The sequence below is a fragment of the Geospiza fortis genome, unplaced genomic scaffold (assembly GCF_000277835.1).
Source record: "Geospiza fortis unplaced genomic scaffold, GeoFor_1.0 scaffold171, whole genome shotgun sequence".
In the NCBI taxonomy this organism is placed as follows: domain Eukaryota; kingdom Metazoa; phylum Chordata; class Aves; order Passeriformes; family Thraupidae; genus Geospiza; species Geospiza fortis.
This window is the reverse complement of record NW_005054313.1, coordinates 2,520,338-2,539,476: the sequence shown is the minus strand read 5'-3', so window position 1 is coordinate 2,539,476 and position 19,139 is coordinate 2,520,338. Positions and strand designations below refer to the sequence as shown.

At 40.5% G+C, this 19,139-nt stretch overlaps 2 protein-coding genes across 4 annotated transcripts in view; one reads left to right on the top strand and one right to left on the bottom strand.

Annotated features, from left to right (window-relative positions):
- The first annotated feature begins 1,356 nt into the window (after positions 1 to 1,356).
- Positions 1,357 to 15,644, top strand: SH3GL3 (SH3 domain containing GRB2 like 3, endophilin A3). Its single transcript, XM_014306496.2, has 8 exons — positions 1,357 to 1,422; positions 2,051 to 2,123; positions 2,606 to 2,749; positions 3,391 to 3,524; positions 4,898 to 5,056; positions 7,833 to 7,936; positions 9,159 to 9,286; positions 14,849 to 15,644. Exons 1-8 carry the CDS (start codon positions 1,414 to 1,416, stop codon positions 15,052 to 15,054), a joined length of 957 nt encoding a protein of 318 aa, XP_014161971.1. The 5' UTR covers positions 1,357 to 1,413; the 3' UTR covers positions 15,055 to 15,644.
- Positions 15,645 to 16,410: 766 nt separating this feature from the next.
- LOC102038488 (lamin-L(III)-like) overlaps positions 16,411 to 19,139 on the bottom strand; it is a 14,466-nt gene continuing 11,737 nt past the window's right edge. For 2 of the 3 annotated variants that reach the window (XM_031055994.1, XM_031055995.1), the window contains one exon: positions 16,411 to 18,019. Coding sequence is in view for 1 of the 3 variants with exons in the window: in XM_031055995.1 (XP_030911855.1) it covers positions 17,987 to 18,019 (33 nt within the window). In the remaining 2 variants the exon portion in view is untranslated. Of the gene's footprint in view, positions 18,020 to 18,558; positions 18,591 to 19,139 lie in introns of all 3 variants that reach the window. The other variant, XR_004081616.1, reaches the window with a different exon arrangement.

Genomic DNA, 19,139 nt, shown 5'->3' with positions numbered 1-19,139 from the left:
CTGCTTTTGTGCTTGTTCTGTCAGTGCTCTGGAAGAGAAGTGATCCTGACAAGTGTGTGTGCCGCTTGGCATATTAAGCATGAAGATTGTGAGTGCTGCTGTAAAGCCAATAGAAATAATTAGCTGTACGTCTCTCTTTGAACTCACATTTTCCCTTAAGCAGGACTGTTCTCTATATGGTAGCAGTGATATTGATGCAAGGTCAGCCACTGCTGAGCTCCCAGCTCTGCTTCATCAGCTCCTTGCTGGTTTTTGGCAGGGCAGTGTCCTCCCCCCACACCTGTGCCATGCAGGCAGTGGCCGAGGACAGGGAACCGTTGCACTGCTCAGAGCCCTGACCCATTTTCAGGTTATGCAAGTCCCCAAGGCCCTTCTAATTCAGTGAGATGGATCCCCTTTTAGAAGGGGCTGAGGACAAACAAAACACTTGACTGGGGACAGGTTTGGGGACCAGCAGCAGTCAGTGAGCTAGGTTTGGATTTCACATTACACTGTGACAGTTTCAGTGATAAAAGCCAATTAAAACCTAGAACTGTTAGGTATTTTTGAAGGAATTTGATGTTGAATATGTGTTAAATCACTATCTAGTGGAGGGATGCTTTCAAAGGCTGTTTCACACTGGGTGAGGATCTGGCTTTCTTTTCATGCTGTCACAGTGCAGGTACCATGCACTGCAAGAAGCAGATGGCTGAGTTCTGCTCAGTGGCTTATTCCTGGCCATGATTTACTCAGTGAGGACCACAGTCAGGTCTGACAGCCTGGAGTTCTCACACCAAAGTTGGTTAACTTTTAGCCTTTTCAGAAGGTTTACTGTAATCAGTCTGAAACTGGTGCTTTGAGTTTTTGAAGAACACCTGGCATTTTTACTTTGGTCATAAAGGAGCTCAGTCTCACAGTGGAGCATTTTCACAAGTCTGTTCCTTCCACAGAATTGCACACAACTCCAGCAGCAGCAATGGGAGCTACATCCCTGAACGTGCTGGCACACAGAAGGCACTCAGAAGTACAAAGCTGCAGAGACTCACTTGAAAAGGTTACTGTGGATTTACCTGCAGTCAGACTCTGGTCCCTGTGCTGAAATCTGCAGTGTAGGTCATGCCTGTAGGGTGCAAGCTCTTCAAGCATGAGAAAGCATTTTTTTGTTTGCTTGTTCTAAATTGGTATCAGGTACCTTTGTCTCTTTTGAAGGGCAGGCTTCATTTCCAAGACTATTTACTTTTGTCCTGCACAGTTACCTCAAATGGATGCTGGCTATTTTCTGGTCTGGAGTCAATTCCTGTAAATCTGAGAGATTTGTATTCTGTAATTAAATAGCAATACCTTTTTTTGTGTATTAAATTTATCTTTTTACAGCTATTCAGTGAAAAAATAAGTGGAGCAGAAGGAACAAAGCTAGATGAGGAATTTCAAGAGATGGAAAGGGTAAGAAAAGTCACATTATGTTTTTCAATATTAAGCTATTGTAGAATCAGAAATATTTTATGTTTCAAGTGATTGAATAGTATTGTAGATTTACCTGGGGGAGGAAACCCTATAATGTGCTTCCAAACAGAAGGATAAAAGGATAAATGCAAATTTGTCCTTGAGCTTTGTCAGCTCAGCCAAGGGAGAGGAGACACCCTCAAAGGCTGTTTGAGAGAGATCAGGTTCCACTGACACCTCTCGACAGTAAAGAGAAATTCCTCCAAGAAGGAGGCAGAGCATGAGGAGGAGCCTTCCCCGGCTGTGTGGGAGTTTAGAAAAGTCTGTGGTGTTAGTGAGGCTTTGTAAATATCACAAAGCCTTTGCATCTGATAAAATTAATGATAAAAATCCGACTACTTGGGCCAGATTTTCTCCTGGTAAAAGATCATATCTTTTAGTTTAAACCCCTGTTCAGAAGTTTACATGAAATTGACATGTTTGCTATCCACGGATGAGTTGTATTGCAAACTAAACAATGTTACTGCCAGTTTCTGCTTTTACAATTGTTATGTGGGGTTTTTTTTTAATTGCCCTTGTCTTTCTATGTATTTTTAATGTTCATAGTGGACTTGCTTTTCTTTTTCAGAAAATTGATATTACTAATAAAGCTGTAACAGAGCTTCTGTCCAAATCCACGGAGTACCTTCAGCCAAATCCAGGTAGGATAGGAACAATAGGTATTGGAGTCTCATGTTTTATTACTTGGAAATTAATTCTAGGTAAATAAAAGCTAATTAGGTCATCATTGTGAGGTTTCTGTGTGGAGTTCTGCAAAGTTCTTCTAAGAAATGAGGAGAGGAAGTTGGCTCTGGCTGTGATTGTGTCCTGCATTTGCTGTCTGCAGTATTTCTAGTCAAGGAGCTCACAACCAGGACTACTCAAAGGAATGTGAGTGTCAGTGAATATTTGCCTGGAGAAATGATGCTTTTTTAGTTGGGAATAAAAACTAGTTTCATATGACCCATATTGTGGAACGGAATCTTTTTTCAACTTTGGACTATGAGGTACTGACAACAAAAAAGTCACCAGTCTGAGCTTCATGACTTTGCATGTGAAATAATTTATTGCTTTAAATAGATTAGCTTTAAAACTGGTTTTATCACTTTTTAATTTTTTTTTTCTTTTTCTATGTCCCTCTTAGCATACAGGGCCAAGCTGGGAATGCTGAACACAATGTCAAAGATCAGAGGACAAGTTAAAGCCACAGGCTACCCCCAGACAGAGGGACTCCTGGGAGACTGCATGATACGGTATGGCAGAGAGCTGGGCGATGAGTCTATGTTTGGTGAGTTGTGCATCTCCTCTGCCAAGATTTCAGATAAAGTAATTTGCAAAGTGTTACTCACTGACATAACCTGTGTAGTTGGCCACTGCAGGTAAGAGGGAAAGTTAAGTGCAGGGTCAGGGGATGGTTGATACAGCTCAGAAGCAGAATGCTCCTGCGCATTTGCCTGTGTTGCAGGTGGGTTTGATAATACTGTTACTGATCTCTGTTATTAAGCATTTTAGTTTCTAAGTCTTCAAACCTAAATAATTTAGGGTGATTCTTAAATGCAGTGTATTTCTTTTAACTTTTATATAAAAATGACTCTACTCAATTTGAGAAGTAAACTAAAGGAAAAATTATTTTAGAAAGAAATAAATAGTAACACTGGATGATTTTTTAGTAATAACTTGTGTACCGTAGGAAGAGAATTTTTTTTCCCTCTGATATCTGTTGGGTAAAAAAAACCCAAAATGTAATTCAGAACAAAATTTTCTAGTTCCAGTTTTGTATAGAGAGCAAGCATGACTTGCATTATTTTCTTTTTTACTCTTCAAGGGACTGCAGCAGATACAAAGATACCTATTTGAAATGGCTGTTTTAAAAGACAAATTTTCTGCTTTTACATATCTTGAGATATAAGAGCCTATTCTTTACCACAGGCCTTGCACTACTGGATGCTGGTGAGAGCATGAAGCAAATGGCAGAAGTGAAGGACTCTCTTGATATTAATGTCAAACAAAATTTTATTGATCCTCTACAGTTATTGCAGGACAAAGATTTAAAAGAGATTGGGGTAAGTTTTCCAGGGTAGAGCTTCACTTAGCAATAATCAGAGTCAAATCAACCCTACTTCCCTGAGATATTTTTCTTGAAAGCAATAAGGTAAATAAATTTTGTTGTAATAGATTTTCTGTCTAGCAAAATACTGACAAAATCTGCTTAGGATGAATGCTGGACTATTTCTCCCTTGTCTAACTTACTCAATTTGCTACATTGCTTGTACAGTCATTACAAGCGGAGTGAAGAGAATGATATTCTTTATTTTTCTTCTGTTTTATTTTAATGAACATTTTTATTAATGCTAATGAACATGTGAGTGGGCTGTGATTTACTGCTAGTGATTATCCTATCTTACCATCTCTGTCAGCCTAAAGCTGTTTATAATGGAGAATGAATATAACTGTTAAAAAAGGCTTCTCAGGGCAAACACAGAATGATCTGAATAGTGTCATAAAATGTTGAAGTGCCATATGCCACAATAGGAAAAAATACAGGATACTAAGGAACACATTTTTAACCTTTAGAGTTGAGTTTTTCAGTGTTTTTATTTGCAATGTGACAATTCAAAGAAATCCAGGCAGTCTTTGTCTGAGTCTGTTGATTCCAATGGGTTTGGGTAATAGGCAAGTTAAAACCCTGATGAAATGCAGAAATGGAAGTTATTTTATTTGTTTACACATAAATGAATGTGGAAAGCATAGCAAAAAGATAGCAGTAATGTCTGTAGCTGTCTCCTTTGAAGCATAGCTGTTTTCAGTTGTGTTCTTCTGAGCTGATGAAAAGAAATTGTTTGATGTTAGCTTTAATGAGCATTTTGTACTGTCACTTTGAGTCCATTCTGTGAGTCTGTCAGTCCCAGGATTTTTGGCAACAGAAAAGCTTGTGTAGTTTTATCAGATAGAAGTGTCAAGTTGATACATAACAAGAACAGGAAGAATACAAGATTTTTTGGAGCACTACTTTATGAGGGGAATATAACCCCTTAACTTTTAGTTGTCATATTGCAGATAATTCAAGATGTAAAATTGAATTACATGTAGAATATGGTGATGCACAAATATTTAAGTTGGATCCTGCTTCTCTCCACAGCTCAGACAATCTGTACTGTGGCACATTCAGTGAAGTCCATGAAGTGAATGTCTAAAATAGGCAAATCAAGGCTGCCAGTACCCCAAGTGCTGCTGAAGGGCTCTTGACTTAAAATTTCATTCCTTTTTGTGCTGGTGCTGCCTTGGGTCATAGGGAGGGACTGTACAAGTCTCTGAGCCTTGTATTTCCTCAGGTCTGCATATATTTGCATCCATCACTGATATTTCCTGAGATCACAATGTGTTTGTTTGGGCATGTCTCATTTGGTCCTTCTCATAAATGCTGTGTCTCTTTTAGCATCACTTGAAGAAACTGGAAGGGCGCCGCTTGGATTATGATTATAAAAAGAAGCGTTTTGGAAAGATACCCGATGAAGAAGTTAAACAAGCAGTAGAAAAATTTGAAGAGTCAAAGGAACTGGCTGAAAGAAGCATGTTCAATTTCTTAGAAAATGATGTAAGTCTGTGCTGTATCTTTGTTTGCTGCAGTACATCCTGGAGGGGCAAATGTGTGGGATTGGTTAAAGCCAGTCCCATCCTTCACAGGAGGTAAGGTCTGAAAGCAGAAACTCTGCCTCTTCCCAATTTTAAATCCCCAGTCAGAGAAGAACAGAATGCACAGCTGAGGATGGGAGAACTCAAGAATGTCTTCTGGAGATACAGTGACTCAGACAAGATGGCCACAGAGTAGCCAAGTAGGACTAGCTGAGAGTAAACTACAGTTTGGTCAGTGAGAGGGTGAAGGTTGGGAAATTGGTGTAGTCAAGACCTGCTGCTGAAAATATAAGCAAGGGCATGTACCCTCTGAGGTTTCTGAATTTTAGCTCACTTATAGTCAAAACTTCCCTGCTGATGTGGAGTCTCTGAATGATTTTACCTCGGAAAATCATTACTATTACTCTTTGGCTCTGTGAAGTCCATAGAGTGAGTTTGTGGCTTGGGCTCAGATATGTGGACTTTGGCTCAGAGTCTAAGTCCATCATGAAATTATGTCTAAATAAGGAGCAGCTGTGGCCATTCAGGATAGTCCTCTCTTCTGTCCACACACAGAGGAATAGCGGGATGTACTTTCTCCTGCATAATCATGGAATTGTAGGAAAAGAGAGCTGGACCTACTTGGGCCTATGCAGCATCACAGAAAGGCAAAAAGTAAAAAGTGTGCTGTCTTCTGTGGGCAAACTGCAACAGTGAGGAGCTGTGAAGTGGGAAGATTTAACTGCAAGCAACTTCACTCTCTGTGCACACCCAGTTATAAAGCAGCCAGTAGCTCCTGAACTGTTTGTAAGTGGGACACATTTGTTACAGCAGTGTTTAGTGAAAGGCAGTTAAGTCTCTTGCTGTTTTACCAGGGTAAGTTAACGAGGGCAGCAAAAGCTGGAACATGCTATTATCAACAATTTCAGCACTGTCCCACTGTAGGCTCTACCAGTTGCCTGGTTGCAGTGGATGTGTGTTTAGCAATTCTGTCTTGCATGGGCAGCTGAGAAATGTTTCAGGTACTGTTTATCATTAGCCAGAGTGCCAAACTAAGGATAAAAGAGTGCAGGAATTCAACTGGTTTAGCTCAGCCACTAGAAAACAGATGAGTTAAGCATTCTAGTGTAAGTAATTCTGCCTTTGGGAGGGGGTGAACTATATATCCCTCTGAAGTTTCTTCTGTACCCATTTCCTATTGTTTCTGTTTAAAGAAAACTGTGCTCTTCCCCTTCCATTCTTGTGCTGACCCAATCTGTCTGTCCTCCCAAAACTTCACATTCTAGCCTTGTTGTCTAACCCCAAATGGTCTCACTGTGTTTGTGGAGATCTTAACTGCAATCACCTCCTTCTGATCCTTTCCAGTTCCCCAAGTATCTCCCTCCCTTGGTCTTCTTGCCCTGAAGTCTGTTCTCTGAGCTCTGGTTCCCAGCCATCTTGCCAGGTGCCTTTCCCAGGCTCAATCCTGATCCCCACCTTTCTCAGGTTTTTGCACAGCCAGCTGCAGACCTCCCACATTGACACTGTTGCATTCACTTCTTATCAGATCCATCTTCCTGCCATTCCCACACAGCCAGTCCCAGCTTCATCTTCCTAAGTAGCTTTTAGTCCTTCAAGTTTCTCTGGCTCTTTCCCAGTCTCTCTTTCTCTCTTCTCCTAATCCACAGCTCCATATTTCTCCTAGCTCTTAGTTGTCTTGTTTGGACAGTCCTTTATCCATTTTTTCTGACCACACATCCAAACCCCAGGCACTTTGTGTGTTGTCCTCAGCTGTTTATATTGCTCTCTTCTGACTGTGATGGGATTGTCTCAGCTGTTGGTTTGATTCTGTGCATTTCATTTCTTTGTGCTGTGTGACAGTGTTTGGCTCTCTTGTAGTCCTGGCAGAATTTTTAATGATCTTTTTAACTGAGTAAAAGCAGACAAAGTATAACACAAAACTGCCATGGGTCCATAAAACATTTGTAGAACGTTTACTCAGATATTTTCTTATGATCCAATGTCTGAAGACATCATGATGGAATGGAAAGATGTCAGACTTCTTGGGGGCTGTCTTCTTAATGTTGTCTTGAAGACAAATATCTGTTGCTGCTCCATACGCCATACAGCTTGAACTTTTCAGCTTGTGTTAGGGGAATGAGATTATTTGTTACTTCATGAATAATAATATTTTGGTTTTTCTTTCTCCTTCACATTCTCCCTTTCCTCATCATTCATATTTTTGAATGATTGGCTAATATGTTTTAAATCCAAGTAGATAAATCATGTTTCATTTATCAGTTTATAAATGCTGCCATCTAGTGAGGTAAGTCCAGATCATTTCAGAACTGCACTTTGTAAACATTGATAATAAACACTAATGGATCTGAGTCATAAGAGCTGTCACAGTGTAATTTCTTCCAGCATTGATCAGAAAAGCTCCACTTTCACCTGCTGAGGGGTCATGTCCTCTTTAATGTTTTGGGCTTGGGTGTTGACAGACAGCTGGCTTGGAAGTTGAAAGCAGAAGGGATTTGCACATTGTGAAAGGAAATGACTAAGGACCCAGCCCTGAGTTAGTGAACTCGAAGTTACACCTCAGTTTTGTTCAGTTTCCAACTGGCAGTTTCTTTGCTAGAATCACGTGTGCTCTTTTCCAATAACCTCTAAAAGGTACTGTGGTCTTTTGAGATACCAGGTCTGTTTTAAATGATCTGTTTGTTTATCCTTCTGCTGAATGTACTGCAGAGCTCTTACAACTATTTTCCTCTGTCTTTCAGGTAGAACAAGTCAGCCAGTTGGCTGTGTTTGTAGAAGCAGCACTAGATTACCATAAACAATCCACAGAAATTTTGGAGGACCTGCAGAGCAAGCTGCAAAACCGGTAAGACAGAACCCCTCGGAAAATGCTGAACCTCTGCTGCAGCTGAGGTTCACAACGTTGGAAAGCCACTGAAGCAACAGATCTTGTAGCACCACCTCCCAGATGCACCTTTGCTGTGCTTTGTGCCAGACTGAGCTCCATGGCTTTAAACCCCTGCCACCTGGCAGCTCCTTGCTGTGCTGGGAGACTTTAATGTAACACAGGATCTGCCCAGGGAGCTCTGAGTGTGTGCAGAATCTCTCCCATCTGTGGTGGTTGATGGGGACAGCCTCCCTTTGTTTGGAGGTTTATTTCAACTTGCATTCTTGGAGTTGTGTTTTGGAGGATTTGCTTGAAAGTTGGCCTGGTTTTTTTTGAGATTAAGAGCTATAACAAAATTCTACAGCACAGATAGGAGCAGCCAGCTGGCCAGGAACAGAGCTGTGCTTAACACATGTATGAAAAGCCCAGGTACTTTGTGTCAGCCTAAGGAAAGGGAGAAATGTTGTTGTCACTGGTGTGTCACTCAGGTCACCAGAGACCTGATGTCACTGTGGTGTAGGCAGGGCCAGGAGAACTGCTTGGGGCTTTCAGCTCAGGGTGGCTGTGGGGGCTGTGAGCACTGGCATGAGGGCAGCTCTGCAGACACCCTGTGCCATCCCAGCTGGAGGGGCCAGGGGGGCAAGGAGCTCTCAGCTGGGGCACACACAGCTAGAGGTACTAGGCAGTATTGCTGGCTAGGTGTTTTTTTCCTGTATTCCCTAATAAAAAGGCCATGTGTGAGATGCAGTCCCTGGGCCTCTGTCCTGGATGTGTTTCTCCATATGTCATTTGCAGTTGAGCTTTCCAGGGAGCTCATTCCTGCAACTTGTGCTGAACTCAGTGGCAGCTGTGGGTGCTCATCACTTCTCAAACTCAGGCTGTTAAGCTTTCTGCCTTTGTCAGCAGGACCGAAGTATTAAATAAATTAGGGGCTTGCTGAAATTCAAGTATTGCATGAGAATTGAGCAGCTTTTAGTAAAAACACACACTAGCTCTCAAACCAACCAACCAAAAAGCCAAACCCAATGCCATAAAACCAAAACACAAACCAACCAAAAGAAGCCTAAAACCAGAACCAGCAGAAGATTTTGTTACTTCACCTTTCAAATAGCAAAGCACTTAACCTGAGCTTAAGTTCTGTAAGTATTTCTTCCTTCTTTCTTCCTAAGTAAATCTCTTGCTGCTCTTCTCTGTGTTATAGGATAAATGTAGCATCCAGTCGGCCTAAGCGGGAATTTAAGCCAAAGCCTGTAATAACTACAACTCTGGAAATCGGTGATAATCAGCAGCACAATGGGATTGCCTATAGTTCTTCCATAAAATCATCAGGTGAGTCTGTCACCACAGAATTAATGTGTCTCTAGATGTTTTGCCGGATTGTTGCTTGAGGTATTTCTTGTACCATGAGAACAATCAGGCATCAGTATCTGTGCATCTGACTCCAGATTTCAAAACTGTGAGAGCTGTGAATCAGGGTTCCTCTCAACAGACTCTCACCATCTGAAATTTAGGTGTGGCATTCTCCTTGGTCTTTTAGGTCTCTGAATTGCCACTGAGGGTGGGAGGAGAGAGAGGGAGAGGCACTTGCAGAAAACAGTTCATTTCTTGCAAAGACAGATGCCTACAAGTGGGTGTGTTTGATCACAGTCTGGAGTATCTCCAGATGCTAATTTTTCTCCACAGTCTCAGAGCATAAATGATCTGTACAGGATCTCAAATATTAGCTATGTAAAATTCAGACATGACTTGCACCCTTACTGTTTTTAACATCTTACAACTTTACCATCCCCTAAATTATGCACCAAAGATTGAACTGAAGTACTTTAGGTACCTGTTCGTGGGGGCTTAGGACCCTTTCCTTTGATGACGCCCTGATTTCATAAAAAAAAAGGCAACTTTTGAAAGTTGTGTTATTAAGACATCAAAGCAGCTTTTCCTCATCTCATGAATAAAATTATTTTGCCCTTTCTCCTTAAGAACTACATTGGATAATGAGATCAGCCCAGTTAAAAAATGAAACAAATAAAACCCCCAAACCAAGCAAAAAACCCCAATGACAATATGCAGAGGAAAGAGAATGAAAAAGACAGAGATTTTTCTATAAACATTATTTGGAAGGAAAATAGAGGAGAAGTAGTAAGCCAAAGGTTCCCTTCTGTACTTGGCATGGCATCTAGGATCTTTTCCTGAAGGTTTGTTGTTTGGTTTTTTTCCCTAACTCTCCGATTTCTTCTTCCCTCCAGTCTTGTTCCTTTTTAAAGGTTGTTGGGAGAGAAATGAGAGAACTAAAAGTGAAAGAATAAAGCTTGAAGCTGTAACTTCATGCTCCTTCTAATGTCTCTTGAATTTTCTTGCACTGTGCTACAAGAGGAAACCATTATGCAATGCATACTGAAGGGGATTTGCAGCAGTTTGGCAGCATAAATCCACCCAGTGAGATCTGATTCCTCAATTTGTTTGAAGCTCCTTGTGCTGCCTGAATGCTCAGTTTTTGTGTTGCTGTAAATTGTGGGACAGAGGGAGACAACCCCCTCTGTGCATTATCTCAGGTTCCTAAGACCTGTGACACAAGGACACATTTCATCCAAAGCACTGGAGGTGTTTGCAGTAACTTCCTTGGTATTTTCACAGCACATCTGGATGAAAGTAGCAAAAACATAGCAACTTCATTAAAAATCACCATAAAATTTTTTGGCCCTCTCAACTACTTACAAAGTTATATAGGATTCTTTTGCCTGTTTTGCATGTGCAGGGGAGAAGGGAGATTCAGATTCAGCATTTGTATATAAGCCAGTGTGTCAAACTGCATTACAGTGGTTTATCATTGCCATCCAGCAGTTGTTCCAGGACGTCCTTTAAGGATTATCAATCCTGCCTTTGGAGAAAGTCAGATGATGACTTCTCCAGGTTGCTTCCAGCCCACTTAGTTAAAGAAAAATCTCAGTTTTAATGAGCTGAAATTCAGTGAAAACTGGAAAATAAATGACTGCTGATCATGAAGATAGGGGAGGAGTGAGGCACTTCCATTCACTGACTCCATCCATGGACTGTTGCACTGTTTGCATCTCACTGAATGAGGAGCTGTCACTGCATCACTTGCTTAGTGCTGTCAGAATGGAAATGAAATAAAACCACCATAGAAGAGATGAAAAGGAGAAATAGGATATATGAGATAATTGTTGCCATTCTTAGGTGCTAATAACATTAGAAAGACCATGTATGCTGGTTTTTTCCTTCTGAAGAAGCTATAGATGCTGTGCTTACCTCCCCAGCAGGTACAAATCATTACTGAAATCTCTGTTCATTCTCTTTTGTCTTCCTATTCCTACTCAAACATATGTCCATTTCTGTGAACTGCAATGGGCTCAATATGCCCTGCTTATAAATGGGAAAACCTTTCTGTCCCTTTTTAAAATCTGAATTGTGAAACAGATAAGATTTTTTTTATGATCTCTGATTTAGAAATGGGAACCAGGCAGTTCTAAGCAAGCAAAACTGCTAAATGTCTTAAAGTCTCCATGAGATGGGGAAATCACATTGTAATCACCTTCTTTTTGTTTAGGAAACTGACCTCCCCATCCTCCTCAAACAAGTACTTCCATGATTAATTTTCCTCACTTCCATATTGACCCTATCAAAATCCAGATCTTTAATTTCTCTGGTCCTGTCCTTCAGGGTAAGTAGTGTCTTGGTACTCAGCAAAGCCATGGAGATCTGCAGGACAGTTCAAAGCCAGATGTGACACATTCAGCACAACTGCCATGGTACAGTTCTGAGCCTGGAAATTACTTTTCCCATGTTCCACAATATTTTTTCAACTATCAGCTTCTTGGAGCAGAAACACTATTTTCCTCTGTATTGTCTCTAACATGTGAGGAATATTTACTACTTATTACTTACACACATTTGCAGGGCTAGATTCACATAAACTTAATTTTTATGTTGTTGCGAGTTATTTGGCTGCTTTGAGTAAATGCAGATAAAAAATTCTCTATTTCTAATTCATTGTTATCCTCATCAATGAGCTGCAGCTGTGAGCATCATCTGGCTCATTTTAGAACTCTTTAATTGCTGTATTACATCATGCCTTTCACTCAGTTTGTTTGTCAGGTTTGACTGTTATATGAAATATATGGATCTGGTTGCCACATGCTGGAATTTAACATAAGCATCTAAGTGTTTACTCACTTTAGCTATGAGGGAGACTGGGATTAATTATCTTAGCAAGCTTCCAGTTTGTGATTATTAAAGTACAGTCTTGCTGCCTGATGTATACAGCATGGTATAGAAGGCAGAGTAGATGCAGGTACAGGCAGTAACATTCTCCCTTTGGGGAAAACAAACAAAAACCCAAACCATCACTGAATGGCATTTTGGTTTCATCCTGTAACACTCCAGGAATCATAGACAACTTCTTGCTTACCCTGATTTTGTGCTGTCCAGATCTGAATGGTCTGGAAATTAATGACAGTTCTTTTTTGACTGTGACAAGGATGTAAACTAGAGAAATAAAGGAGGTGCATATGGAGTTGCAAATTAACATAAACCCTGTTGGCAGAAATAGAAGAGTGCAATTTATTTAACTAAAAACCCTGCAACATTTGTGCAAGTAGACAGGAAAAGGCTGGAGTGGTGCCAGCAGTTCTGTGATGTTAAGCAGTGTGTGTCAGGCAGTGCTGCCCCCTTACCTTTGTCAGGGAAGCTTTGTCTCACTGGATTATACAGTAGCAGCAGCTGCCTGACTCTAATGAAGACTTTGACTGATCTTACAGCCTGGAGTGGAACTGGTTGTGCTGGCTGTGGCCATTATTTAAAAACCTTTCCAGGCTGCCAGACGTTTCTTTGCAGTTCTTTGGAGCTGAAAATGAACCAAATGTGATCCATCTCTGATCAGGTAGCTCAGTGTCAGAAACTAACTGGCCTGCAGTAACAAATGAGCCCTATTGGAGGAGGTGAAGGCGAGCAACTCTCAATTACTGCCATCACCACCCTCTGCTGCTGACAGCTCCAGAGAGCTGGTACCACTCCTACCTGGCAAAGGCTGAAAATAACTCTTGCTATTTTTAAACACAGGCAGTCCATTTTTGCTGGGCAGCTGGCTCATCATCTCTTTTTCTGCATGGGGTCCTTCAGCAAATAGATGACAACCAAGCTTTCACCTGTACCAGTGTATTAGAGTAGCTCTAATTTAGCTGGTTCTTGTAGGACTTTGTCACTACCCTGAGCCTTCCAGAGGATGAGCCTGGCACTGAGATAATGCTGCTCTGGGAAGGTTTACTTAGTCTCTGTTGGCACTTCTCTTCCATTGTTATAAATAAAAGCTCTCTTCTGTTGCTATCAAGGGTAAAATATACCCACAGAAGAGAAAAGCAATTCCTACTTTCCAGTTTTAACACCAGATATTGCCCCCAATTGTATTATTATCAATTAAAAAGATGCTTTCACCTGTCTTTTCTCTGAGTGATCACCACTGGTGCTTAGCTGGTTTCCTTTAGAGACTTCTCCTAATTCCTTTATCTAGAAAATCTGAGCAGTTAGTGTTTAATAGTTTCCTATGGGTTACCATGATTAACAGGTCAAAATGCATTTTGGCCATTTTAGCTGTTATATCTGTATTGCATTACCAGTTGCAAGCAGGTTTACCCAGTAAAAAAGGACAGCTGGGAGACTCAAGATTGGAATATTTGAGTATTGCTGCAATGATCCCAAAAAGACAACCTGAATAATTTAAATATATGTACTAGTGTTCAAGAGGTGTCATGCTATAAGGTGTGGTACTCCTCTTTAGAAGGCAGCAGCATTAAGCCTTTTCTCCTGTTCTTCATTTATAAATGTATTTCAAATTACCAGACTTTTACTTGGATACATTACATATGTTGTTAAAAAATCTGTTATGGCTGAACTACAGTTGAACCATGGACTAGTCCTTGACCACAGAGTTGAGCTTTACAATTTGAACATTATTATTCTAATAAAAAGTATTCTAATTAGTCATAAATACGAATGTTACATATATATTGGTACCACCAATCCAAACTAATACTCCTCCATAAGAATATCTTTAAAAAAGGTATTTACTGTATTAACAAGTTAACAAGGATAACTTTTTTTTAATGTTCAAGGGTGATTTGAAATTAAGATCTTTTTAGGATAAATATTGCAAATCACGAGAACAGCCAGATACTGTATCAGAAAACTGTTTTCATCCCTGAAGTAATTTGACAGGTGAGGTGCCTTTGTTTCTACCACAGCCTTTGCCTTAGTTCAGATGGAGGATGTGTAAAATAAAGGAATGGAGCACATGAGCTCAGGGAGCAGTAACCCAGAATGTCACTGCTCAGGTGAGGGTGGAACCTCACTCCTGCCACAGCAGTGTGGTGTGAAAACCCAGGGGTCTGCTCAGGCTGCAGGGCTGTGTTTGTAGGACAGACCAGGAGCCCCTGCCCCTGGTAGGTGTTCCCCCAGGACCAATGTGCTGCAGTGCCATTTGTTTAAAGGATTCCTTGTTGTTTCCCCTGTTGACTTTTCTGTTTCCTCAACTCCTGCCCTTCCGATTCCTCTGGCAGCTGCTCCACGGAGAGCACGTGGGGTTTGACAACTGATTACTCAAATCCTCAGCTGGAGATAAACATCCTTTTGAGAGGGAAGGCAGCTAGGAATGAAAGAGGAGTAGCATCTGAACTTAAGGAACCATTATGTGTTAAACTTATTATCACTAATCTTGTATTTTATATGTAGAAGCACTAGATGTTAATGAATAAAAGCAATGGAAAGCTGTTGCTGTTGACATGACAGCAGGGTTACATTTGTGACCCCTTGTTTTGTGCTGAGTGGCTGGTGGGATGCTGTGAAGCTCAATTAATGTGGTTGTTTTTTCTGTCACTGGGGCAGGTTCTTCAGTGCACATGGATCAGCCTTGCTGCCAAGCTCTCTATGACTTTGAGCCAGAAAATGAAGGCGAGCTTGGATTTAAGGAAGGGGACATCATAACTTTGACCAATCAGATTGATGAGAATTGGTATGAGGGGATGTTAAATGGAGAGTCTGGCTTCTTCCCCATTAATTATGTTGAAGTGATCGTTCCCTTGCCTCAGTGATCGTGTCATTCGAGCTGTGAACATGATTTCATGACTGAAATGGATTCACAAATGTTCTGTCAGTGTGGCATTCTGTGAAAGCCTTGCTATTTGACTGACTTACTGACTTTTGTATGCGTCTTTTTAAAACGTATTTATTTTATATTCAAAAAAATTTCACCTTCCCTGATTTGTCAACCTGCAAAAAAACCCATACCCAGTTTTTTTGCTTTGTGCCTTGAAGATCACTGTATGAAGTGTTTACTGGTAGCTCACCGTTGCTCCAAAAATGCATTTCCTTGCTCTTATTGTACGTGGGTTTTTTTTATCTTTGGCTGCAATGATTTTACTATTGAAAACCATTTTAAAAAATACCATTAGTGAAGCTAACTGTAACCAGTTCCTAAGTTACTGATGTCCTTGAGCTGTTCTCATCTATCACACCATAATTTATTGTGAACAAGTTAATTCATCTTTTGCATTGTATGTTGACAAAAGGCAAAGTGGTTGTTGTCAATATTAAGATGTTGTACTAAGTACAAGTTCTCAGCATTGAAAATTGGTATAATTTACTGACCAAACTGAATAAATATTTCTGTGGGATAAGAAAAGTGGTTGCTGCTTCTGTACTGATGGTTCTGGCACTTGTTTGAGCAGGAGGCCACTTTTGATGACTAGATCAGCTTTCAGTGACAAAAACAATGCATGAATAATCTTGCTACTTTCTCTGTTGATTGTTTAGCATTTATGTCTGTTAATATCTTTTTCTAGCAGAAGGAAAAGAGAGAAGTTCCTTGGAACTAAGTGCAAACTGCTCCTAGTTCCATAGGGTTTGTAGAGAACTCCTATGAGAGAAAGGGATGAGTAGCACTGGTGCCTACTGCACACAAATGAGAACTCAATACAGTTCTAGGTCTTATATTTAGTTGAAAGGGATGGAAAGGAGGAGAAAGAAGAATAGGCAGTGATAGAAAGACATGTAATAACTAAAGACATAACAGAAAAGCCTCAAAATTAAGGAAGAAGTCTGGCATTAGAAGTACTTATCCAAATGCAGATAGAATCAGATAGAATGGTTTTGTTTACCATCTCCTGCTTTGCTTAGTAATGTAGTAGTGACCAAGTAAAGTGAGCAGCCCTGGAAGGAAGATGTATGGAGAGCAACTGGCAAAAGACTACAAGACAAATTTGAGAAGAGAGCTGGATTCTTTGCAGGGAAGCTCTCTACTGAAGATTCCTCTTAAGCTCATAGCAGTTCAGTTCTAGTTGAAGTGATAAATAGGAGAGCATAATGCATTGCTGAAGGTTTCTTCTCTCTGCAGTCCCTAAAATCACCAGGTTTTTTACTTCAAAGTCTTTTGAACCACTCAACAGAAATCACTGAACAGACAGACCTTTATTATTTAATCGGCAAATATTTAAATCCAAGACTGCTTTTATATACATGAAAAATATCTTTAATAGTTAAAAAAGTTTTAAGAAATAAAGATAAATACAGCAAAGTTAGAGCAGCAGCTATTTCTATTGTTTGAGATGGAACAATAATTTGGATCTGCTAAAATCCAAGTCTTAAACCAGCATCTACTCTTGATGTCTCAAAATTAGAATTCTTAAATAATATTAGAGTTTAAGCTAGCATAGGAGAACCTCACCTTAGCACCTGCATCCTAACACAAAGCAGGTCTTGAATTTGGAACTGAACACTTTGGCAAGGTAAAAGACAGTCAAAACACTACTCCAGCACTGAGAGAAATCTGCAGGCTCAGCTGCTCCGCTCCCCTCCTGCTCTCAGGTGGAAGTTTACTTGATGTGGCTCAAAGCCCTTCCGTTCCCCTGGGGCCAGCAGGGGAGCAGTTTGGAGGAGGGACAGAGTGACAGCAGGAGGGACAGGGGACAGCACTGACTGTCCCCTCCTGAGGGTTACAGGACAGTGTTCCATGGAGCACAGAGCTACCAGAGTGACAGGGAGCTGCACAGTGGCCCATAACCAGTTTTCCCCCAGCTATGCCATTAAACACACACAGCTGCAGCCTGCATGGAGATTTAGCATATAAGGGCTCCAAGAGCAGTGAGTCTGATGTGTTTTTCACTACAGCTGGGGCTTTCTAGCTTTGAGTTTTGACTTAGCATATGTTTCTCTCCAGCCCCTTAGAAAGCTGTTGGAACCAATCAAACAGTGCCAGCAGCACAGGTCTCAGTACCTGCTCTGTCAGAATGAGATGCTTTTTCACATTTTTCAGGATACATTTGTCTAAGTTAAGGCTGGCACAGCTCTGCTGTGATACACTGTACCTAGGACTATACAATACTGAAACAGGGACTTCCAGGTGCTAGACTATAGAAACAGTACATTTAACAACAGGAAGGAATATTTTTGACAACTTGCTTTTAATTCTAAAGTGTTTCACTCTAGGAAGTGATCCAGACCAGTTTTACGTATCTCTGCATCAGGATCTGAGCAGGAAACATTTCAGACCACTCATCAGTCTTCAGGACAGTGTTTTACTTCAGACTTGCTCAAGGTGCAAAGGTATGATGATCAGTCCCATGTTTCCCACTCAGGCTGGAAAGAGAAATTACCTTTGAAGAACTCCATGTCAGAATACTGAGAAAGCTGAGGCAGCCTCATGTTCATTGTCAAGTATCCTTCTAGGGCACATGTTTAGAAGCTTTGTAAACTCTGTATCCTTCTGTTTCAGCAGGTCACAGAAACCAGATCCTTGTGTAAAAGTAAAAACAACTTCACATGGAGCTTGTACTCCACTGCTCTTTGTATCAGTGAATCCAAGGCCAGGGTCCTAGCAGAAGGCAGGTGATTCCATCATGTTATGGACAATGCTTCTCACAAAGACATCAGATGGAATATGTGAGTTCCAAATATGACAGAAGATATCAATACACATACAGTCTGTGTCACCTGGGACTGAGATGTGGTTTCAGATTATTGTCCACATTACATGACAGAACAGCTAGGATCTTCATTTTGCTGCAGAGAGAAGACATGAAAACATTAGGCTAATGTGTACAAACTTAATATTTTCTCGCTGGTTACTTACTTGAGCCTCATATAGGCAGGTAGGGTTTTTAGCACTTTGTAGATTTTGTTACTTTATTAATAAAGCAAAGTGGATTTTTAAGAGGCAGTACATGAACTGTAGTACACAAGTCTTCAAGTCCATGCAATACAGGAGCCTGTGCCTTCCTAAATGAAAGGCTGTCAGACTGCCCATCACTTCCTCTCTTCCCAAGCAGCAGAACCTAAGTGGCATGCAGATACATGCTGCCCTTGTTAGGATGGTAAAAGCAGAAGCAAAACATGGAAACACTGCCTTCCTTTAAAGCACAGCATGCATTCTTCCCATTATTTTACTGCAGGCAACAAGTTAACTTCTGTTTACTAAGCAGCCATTTCAGTATTACCAAGGCAGCAGAAGAATATAGGTACTAATGTCAAAGGTTTGACAGGAATTCAGCAAACAGGAATTACATTAAAATTTGATTGGAAGTATTAGAATTGATTCTTACCATAAATGGCACACAACTGTATTGTAAAGTTGCTGATAAAACAGATTAGAAGTGTAAGGAAAAAAGTTACTTTTACTTTCCATCACTGATTATTAAAAAAAGTCATATAAGTAAATTCAAAAAATGCCTTTTAAAATATAAAGAAACCATCCTTGAGGAGAGAACCTACTCTGAGTATGAAAAGAAGCCTGTATCACTAAGAGCCCAAAAGGCAGAACAGCATTATAGACCTCCTCAATAGCCTATTTAATAGGGTCTCACCATCCTTCAGTGAGACTGAAAATATTACAAGAATGTGCATGCAAGTCAGGAGACTGACAAACATCCTTTAAGCCACATGGTATTATAGTAACAGATACTTACCCAGACTTTCTGTTTGAAAGGACAAAAAAAACCAAAATCAAAAAACAGCAGGCAGTAACTGCCTGTTTAGGTACATTTTTTTTTCAGAAAGACAGTACTAAGGTACTTCTAAGTTAGTTTTCAGACAGATACATTATGAAAATATCTAAGAAATGGTAGTAGGAGCTTTAACCTAGTGCAGTAAGATGTGACCCTCCTTGTAACTGTGTGGGGTCAGT

Excerpts from the sequence above, each read along its gene's own strand:
- SH3GL3 (XM_014306496.2), top strand. Across the intron at positions 7,937-9,158 it reads CAGAGCAAGCTGCAAAACCG|GATAAATGTAGCATCCAGTC; the intron begins GTAAGACAGAAC and ends TCTGTGTTATAG. Across the intron at positions 9,287-14,848 it reads TTCTTCCATAAAATCATCAG|GTTCTTCAGTGCACATGGAT; the intron begins GTGAGTCTGTCA and ends TCACTGGGGCAG.